The sequence below is a fragment of the Taeniopygia guttata genome, chromosome 20, assembly GCF_048771995.1.
Source record: "Taeniopygia guttata chromosome 20, bTaeGut7.mat, whole genome shotgun sequence".
Classification (NCBI taxonomy): Eukaryota; Metazoa; Chordata; class Aves; order Passeriformes; family Estrildidae; genus Taeniopygia; species Taeniopygia guttata.
The window spans coordinates 1,641,243-1,649,193 of record NC_133045.1 but is presented as its reverse complement, the minus strand read 5'-3'; the positions used below and the strand labels follow the sequence as shown (position 1 = coordinate 1,649,193).

Here is a 7,951-nt window from a genome sequence, read left to right as displayed (position 1 = left end):
CAGAGGATGGCACTGTGCTCACAGGGAAGGCCGGGGAAGAGAGAAGGGAATGTTTGGGTGATGGCATTTGTCTTCCCAAGTTCTGTTACTGTGATGGAGCCAGGCTGTCCCGGGGATGGCTGAACCTGCCAGTGGGAGGTGGGGAATTGTTGCCACAGGCCCCCAGCTGGGTAATAGTTAGCACTGACTCCATGATTCAGAAGGCTGATCAATCGCTTTATTATTCTATCATCTTATCGTCTATTCTATTCTACTTCTATGACACTATATTCCATTAGCAAGAGCTCTCACTCACTACTAACTTGAAAACCTGTGACTCTCTCTCTTGAGAGTCCTGACACAGCTGTGGATCCAATTGATCAATGAATCCAAACATCATCACCAGAATCCAATCAAGCAATCACCTTGGGTAAACAATCTCCAGAACACATTCCACATGGGCACAAACACCCAGCAGCAGCAAGGGAGATAAGGATTGTTTTGATCATTCTTTTCTCTCCTTCTCTCACAGCCGTCCCTGGGAAAGTCTGTGCCTGCTCTCTGTGGCCACAGAGCTGCTGCAGCTTTCCCTTCCCTTGTTAAACAACTGTATCTCAAATGGCAAGGGGGTTTTTTTTTGTCACTTTGGCCATTTGATTCTCTCCACCATCCCACCAGGGGTCGTGTGTGAGGCTTAATTGCTGTCTGGGATTATACCATGACAGAAGGTAAGTAAAACGAGTCGTTCCCTCAATCGGTGCAATAAAATTGACCCTTCTCTTCCCTGCTTTTTCTCATGTGCTGGGCTGAGAGGTGGACAGAGCAAGCTGAGGCACCTCCTGGGCTGTTTGGAACAGTTTTGCATGTCTGGAGCAAAGTCTTCCTTGTAGTTCTCTGCGGATGTAGCATGGCCAGGACAAACACCGGTGTTCAGAGATGAGGGACAGGGAGGGATCTAATTAGACAGTTATTCTCCAGCATCTTGGCTCTCAGAGTTAAGGGAAATTTTGTAAAATTGAAACTGAAAATGAAAGGCAAAAATAGGCAAATCACAAGAAAAGGAAGTAGAACCCAAAACAAATCAGACATTATAATTGTTTTTTTTCTCTTTTGGAAATGCAGGTTCACTGAGAAATCAATAAAGCCTGCCTGTAAGAAAGAATCGGTTCTTATTATTCTGAACTAATCTGAAACAACTCAGATGGAAAAAACATTTTCCTGTTGATATTTTCAGCAAGAATATTTTACTATTTTATAATTCAAGATGACGCATTTATCACAGTATTTGAATTAATGCATAGTTTAAAGTGTAACCAAAAAAAAAAAGATAAAAATATCATTTACATAAAATATTTCTAAAATGTAATCTTAGGAATGTCTTCTCATTTGTCTTCTTGGACGGTATTATTTTCCAAGTTTTTGACTTTTTTTTATCACAGTTCCAAAATTTGTGTGACAGGTAAAAAATCATTTGTGCCTTAGCTTAATGGTTAAAATCTGTGGCACAAATTGTAGTCAACGTTGCACCATGTCACATTTTGGGTGTACTTCAGTGAACTGTGGGTTGATGCTGCTTGCCTTGGGAGCCTGAGTTTGCTGCTTCTCTTCAGCAGAGGCAGGTGTAGAATGCTGTGAAGTCTGCCCTGACATTTCTAAAGCCACTTTCCTGGGAAGTCTGCTGCAGACTGGTTCTTGCTGCTCTCTGGCCTCGGCACTGGGAGACATGGCTGCACACTCACCTGGTGGGCTGTGAACGGGCAGGTGGATGCTGAGCTTGTCTGAAGATGCTTCCACATGCCTTTAGAGTTTGTAATTAAGACCTCCACTGACAGCCAGGGAGAATCCAGGTGGGAAGTGCCAGCCAGGGCCTGCAGGGCTATCAGGACACGTGGCTCAGATGGTTTGAACGTGGTGGTCCCACCAATGAGCAGGTGGAAGATCATTGCTGGAGTCTGCTTTGCTGACTGGGAGCACTGCAGCAGTTGCTAGATTTTGCAGCAGGGGTAGTTTCTTGTGATATCTTCTTATGAGGTTTGGAAACAGCTTGTATTTCTTTATTCTTCCCTATTTTGTTTCTAGTATGGACATACTTCTGCTCTAGCCAGTGACTTGAGGCTACAGAATTAAACTGGGGAAGGTAGATGACTGAAAGGAAAATATTATGTGACAATGGTTTCCTTTGGGGCTGAAAATAGAAGAACCTACTGATTCACATATTTGCACTGTAGCCAAAAGTTTGCCTCGATGATTCTGATGGCTCCCTTCTAAGTCAGCATATTCTGTGATTCTGAGGTGAGACTGTCCAATGGTAGAAAGGGCTAAACTGGCTGGGATCAGGAATGCTGGGGATATTGACTCCTGTCAGAGGGAGACATTTCACTTGTAGGCAATGCAGTTGCTGAGGAGCCGCCTTTGGGCAGTAGAGGGAGGTGTAGCTGTAGCTGGGGGTGAAGCCCAGATCACAGAGTTCTTTGGAGCTGCTTAAGTGGATATGAGGAATTGTCTCCAGCCACATCTTTCCCTATTGCCTGTAGAACCATTTATGGTGGTGGGGCACTGGGGTACATTGTTCATTAAAGCTTTTGGTATTTAAGCTCAAATGTGCTTGCAGGGATACAGTAAGGGGCGCATCCTGTTGGTGCTGTTTGTGGGAGGTGCTTGTGTCTGTCCAGACCTGTGGGACTGGCTGTGTCTGTGTGTGACTCCACCTGTCCTCTGGGGACTCCACGAATGCTTGGACCTGGGGCCTTGGAGCTGTGGCAGCCTCCTCTTTCTCAGGCTGCTGGATCAGGCAACTCCTAACAGCGGTGATGGAGGGGGGAAAACTCTTTCCATGGTCCCATGCTCTGGATGTGCACCCAGAGGTCAGTCTCAGGCTGAGGGATGTGAGAAAAGGCCTGGAGAGGGGAGCAAGGATTCTAGTGTGCCCATGGATGGGCCCACAGCAATGCCACCAACATCATCCTGGACAGTGTGAGCCAGGCCAGAGCCACAGAATGGCCAGGGCTTGTTCTCCACTGGGCACTGGTGAGCCCAGAGCAGTTTGGTGTGGCCACTGGGGGCTGTGGGGTTGAAAGGAGGCTCTCCAAGGAGATGCTGATGCCTTTTTGGGGCTACCTAAAACCATAAGCCAGACAAAACTAAGGGAATATTAAGCAATTATATTTATTGAAGGGCCTTCAGGTACATTTTGGGCAGACAAAGCCCCCCAGGGGCTACACCCAAAATGGATTTTGGTTCATAGGTTTTCATACTTTTATAACTCTCATAAGTTTGATCCATTTGCTTATTGGGGGCTAATCTTCCAATTACAGCTTCAGCTAACGAAGTAATTAGTAATTTACCCCCAGTTTGCTCCCCCCAACTCACTTTTGTTTACATTTCTTGGGGCCTGAGGTAGTGAGGTGTCCTTGATTGCCAGGCCTGGAGAGGAATTGTTGTGTCTGCCCAAAATGGGAAAGCAGCAGCTCACACTGAATATGGAGTTTAGGAGTTATACACGAAAGAATTTCAGGATTACAAATATATGAAAAATATAAAAGCTAAAATGCTAAGTCATCAATGCCAAGAATCACTTGAGGCTGGGGGAGGCAAAGGGCGGTTAGACAGGAGAGAGGGCCAGCGGAGGTGCCCAGAACAGAAAAAGGCCATGGGGCACCCTGCTGCCAAAACTTCTCCTTGCCTATGGAATCTCCAAAGGAGACCAAAAGGGCTAAAGGGGGAAAAAAGAAAAGGGTCTGGAACAAGTATAGCTTTGCCCTTTTCCCTCTGGTTTACACACATATAAACCCACTCACCCAGCCCTGAGCATTCCCTGTTTTTCTTCTGGGGACCAGTTGTGGCAGTGGTTGCAGGTGCAGAGGGATCAGGATGTGCTGCCTGCAGCTCACAGGAAGGCAGGGAGCTACAAACGCTGCCACCTTCAGAGCAGGACTCCTGGACAAGCTGCACGTGTCCACACAGCCCCAGTGCCAGCATTCATCCGTTCCCTGTTTCATTAGCTCTTCATTACTGTCAAAGGGAGCTCTGCCTACATCACTGGCCAACCCAGAGAAGATGCAACTGAGGTGCACCTGGCTCCAGGTGTGGGTGGAAGGGAGCAGCTGTCTGGAGTAAGGACCATCAGTTGCTCCAGTGTGGGACTGAGGGGGTTTGGATGCATGAGGAGCGGGACCAACCCTGTGGGGTGCACCCAGACCTACACGTAGGAAGTGTTACTGTCCCTCCCGCAAAGACAGACACTGTAGCCCAGGAAAAGGCCAAAAAGGAAGTCAAGTTCCTTTCCTCCTATTTCATTCTGCTGAGCCACCAAACTTGTGGGTTTGTGGTTGCAAAACAACCCCCTATTTCATAATGCAAAAAAGAAGCCATTTCACCATCAAGTGACCAGCTCTAAGAAAGAGAAACAAAAAGTTCTGATAGCCTTTCCCCCAAGGTCTGCCAGACCCTAAGACCTAAGCTGTCACAGGGGCCCAACCCTGGGCATGTGACTGGGACGTTGCGGTCCCAGTTCAACCATCCCAGCCCTGCAGTCGTGCTGCAGAAAGCCAAGCCGTGGGACAGAAGGTGCCTTGTGACGAGGTTGTATCAGCAGCCCCAAGAAGCCGCACAGCTGCTTCGTGCCTCTGGCCAACACTTTGCTCTGAAGAAACCCTGCTTGAGCTGAATCCAGAGGGAGCCAAGAGAGACGTGATGCTGCCTGTGACCCGTGTGCTGGCCTTAGGTGAGTGCCAGAGGCTGTGGGGATTCCCAGAGGGCAACAGGAGGTGTCCAGACACTCCACAGAGATGTTACACAGCTGTTTCTCTTGCAGGCACCTGGCTGGTGTCACAGAGTGAGGCTACACCAAGTGAGTATCTTGAGAAGGTGGATAGGGAGTTTGGACACATTTCTGGGCCCACCCATCTCTCAGGGCTCTTCCACAGCCCCCTGGAACAAAATTCACCCTTGTGTGGAGACGGGGCCTGGTGGAGCCCCAGGCTCACAGCAGGGCAGCTGCTGGGGGCTCTCTGGCTGGCTGGCAGCATCTCTCTCCCTGTGCAGGTGCCCCCACAATCTCCATCTTCCAGAAGCCACCTGGGGTGATCCCACCTGGAGGCTCCATCACCATCTGCTGCATTTGCCAGTGTAGCTATGGCAGCTTTGTGATGTACAAGAACGGTGACCAGGTCCCTGCCCTGGAGCAGAGTGGCAGCATGGCCGAGTTCTCCATCTCTAGTGCCACCTATGAGGATAGAGGTAGCTACAACTGCCATTACCTGGAGGGAGGCACTTCGGTGGCTCGAAGCACTGAACTGGAAGTCTTTGTGGAAGGTGAGGGCTGTGCTGTTTCCCCTCTTGTGAGGTCAGATGCCCCAGGGAACACCAGGATGCCTCTGGCCACTCCCATGATGGACAAGGTTTTTTTCTTTTTCCCTGGCTTGGAGAGCTGGGGACCATCTTCGCCTCTGCCTGAGCCAGTTGGTGGCTTCAGAGAGATCCTGGTGCTCCTGGCACATCAGAGCTCTGTGCACCTTCTCATTCCCTCTCCTGTCCCCACAGAGCTCCGTCTGCCCAGACCCAGCCTCTCAGTCCTGCCTGGGCACAAGGTGACTCCGGGAGCTGACGTGACGTTCCGCTGCACCACCACGCACCCCAGCACCGGCTGTTACCTGTACCTGGAGGGCCAGATCCGAGCCCAGCTGCTCCCCAGGGAACGAGGCGACTACAACCTCTCCCTCGTGCAGGAAGGTGACAGCGGCCGCTACAGCTGCCAGTGCTACACCTTCAATGCTTCGAGAGAATGGTCTGCTGCCAGCAACACCCTGCACTTGGTGGTGAGAGGTGAGACATCCGCCCAGCCACATCCTGCTCCGCTCTTCCTCCCTGCAATCTGTCACATCCTGGGGGAACTAGAAAAGAGGATTTAGGGCAGGAAAGCAGCTGCATGAGGGGACCAAGGTGAGGGTTCCAGCTTCCTTCACCTGTGTTTGAGCCTGGCCAGCTCCTCAGGGACCCTATAGATCACCTAGAGACCAGGGTTGCTGGGCTGCCAGGTGCGGATAAGAGTCAGAGGACACCTCTCCCTGCACTTCCCAGCCCCAGGGACAGTCATATGTTTTGTCATGGCTTAGTGTCATTATCTTGCTGGCAGTGGCATCTGAGGGCCAGGTCCATGTTTTTTCCCTCCTTCCCATCTTTGGCCCCACTTGGTGGGGTCACAGGTGAGAGGCTGTCAGTAGGGGGTGTCCCAGGGGGCAGGGATGTGGGAGGTGCAGCTGGGGGTCCCCTCGGGGCTCCCTTTTCTCCCCATGAACTTCCGTTTGTGTCTCTTTAGCCGAGGACATCCCTGGGGTCTCCCCTTGCCCTTTGGATCCTTTATGTGTCCCTTCGGATCCTCTGCTGCCCCCGTGGGAGGACTGGGATCTCCCAGTGGGTTCCTCCCCAGTGACGGTGCCTTCTGTCCCTGCAGATTACACGCTGTGCAACGCCGTGCGCCTGGCGCTGGCGGCCGGGCTGCTGCTGCTGCTGGGGCTGATCGCGGCGGAGGCGGCGCGGAGCCGGGGCTGCCGGGGCTGGGGGAACCGGGACTGGGGGAGCCGCTGCTGCCGGGGCTGAGGAGCCGGGGCTGAGGGAGCCGCTGCTGCCGGGGCTGAGGGAGCCGCTGCTGCCGGGGCTGAGGGAGCCGCTGCTGCCGGGGCTGAGGGAGCCGCTGCTGCCGGGGCTGGGGGAGCCGGGGCTGAGGGAGCCGGGGCTGAGGGAGCCGCTGCTGCCGGGGCTGAGGGAGCCGGGGCTGGGGGAGCCGGGGCTGCCGGGGCTGGGGGAGCCGGGGCTGCCGGGGCTGGGGGAGCCGGGGCTGGGGGAGCCGGGGCTGCCGGGGCTGAGGGAGCCGGGGCTGGGGGAGCCGGGGCTGCCGGGGCTGGGGGAGCCGGGGCTGGGGGAGCCGGGGCTGGGGGAGCCGGGGCTGCCGGGGTTGGGGGAGCCGGGGCTGGGGGAGCCGGGGCTGCCGGGGCTGAGGGAGCCGGGGCTGAGGGAGCCGGGGCTGCCGGGGCTGGGGGAGCCGGGGCTGCCGGGGTTGGGGGAGCCGGGGCTGGGGGAGCCGGGGCTGCCGGGGCTGGGGGAGCCGGGGCTGGGGGAGCCGGGGCTGCCGGGGCTGGGGGAGCCGGGGCTGCCGGGGCTGGGGGAGCCGGGGCTGGGGGAGCCGGGGCTGGGGGAGCCGGGGCTGCCGGGGCTGAGGAGCCGCTGCTGCCGGGGCTGGGGGAGCCGCGCTGGCCCCGCCGGGGCTGGGGGAGCCGTGCCGGCCCCGCCGCGGCTGTTCCCCGGCAGCAGCCCGCGCTGGCATGAATAAACCGACCCTGTCGCCATCCCTGTGCCGATTCCTGTGCTCCTCCCGGTCCCGGTCCCGGTCCCGGCTGCCTCGGGGGATCCCGCGGGGCGGGCGGGCGGTGGAACACCCAGGAGCACGCGGAGGGCTGGGTGGGGTTTTCGGCCCTGGGCAGCGCGGTGACCGCTGCACTGACCGCTCCTGCTGCGGACTGACCGCTGCACTGACCGCTGCACTGACCGCGCCTGCTGCGGACTGACCGCTGCACTGACCGCTGCACTGACCACTGCACTGACCGCGCCTGCTGCGGACTGACCACTGCACTGACCGCTGCACTGACCACTGCACTGACCGCGCCTGCTGTGGACTGACCACTGCACTGACCGCTCCTGCTGTGCACTGACCACTGCACTGACCACTGCACTGACCACTCCTGCTGCGGACTGACCACTCCTGCTGTGCACTGACCGCTCCTGCTGCGGACTGACCGCTCCTGCTGTGCAGTGACCACTGCACTGACCGCTCCTGCTGTGCACTGACCGCGTCTGCTGCGGACTGACCACTGCAGTGACTGCTCCTGCTGCAGACCGACTGCTGCACTGACCGCTCCTGCTGCGCACTGACCGCTGCACTGACCACTGCACTGACTACTCCTGCTGTGCACTGACC

The 7,951-nt window shown here is 55.5% G+C and overlaps 1 protein-coding gene across 1 annotated transcript; it reads left to right on the top strand.

Moving 5' to 3' along the window:
- Positions 1–4,070: 4,070 nt before the first annotated feature.
- LOC121470955 (osteoclast-associated immunoglobulin-like receptor) lies at positions 4,071–6,707 on the top strand. The gene is made up of 5 exons (XM_041720259.2): positions 4,071–4,702; positions 4,793–4,828; positions 5,023–5,292; positions 5,521–5,802; positions 6,431–6,707. The coding sequence occupies exons 1-5, from the start codon at positions 4,672–4,674 to the stop codon at positions 6,574–6,576; spliced, it is 765 nt and encodes a 254-aa protein (XP_041576193.2). The 5' UTR covers positions 4,071–4,671; the 3' UTR covers positions 6,577–6,707.
- The last annotated feature ends 1,244 nt before the right edge of the window (positions 6,708–7,951 follow it).

Excerpts from the sequence above, each read along its gene's own strand:
- LOC121470955 (XM_041720259.2), top strand. The coding sequence starts at position 4,672 with ATGCTGCCTGTGACCCGTGTGCTGGCCTTAG. Across the intron at positions 4,703-4,792 it reads GACCCGTGTGCTGGCCTTAG|GCACCTGGCTGGTGTCACAG; the intron begins GTGAGTGCCAGA and ends TTTCTCTTGCAG. Across the intron at positions 5,293-5,520 it reads ACTGGAAGTCTTTGTGGAAG|AGCTCCGTCTGCCCAGACCC; the intron begins GTGAGGGCTGTG and ends CTGTCCCCACAG.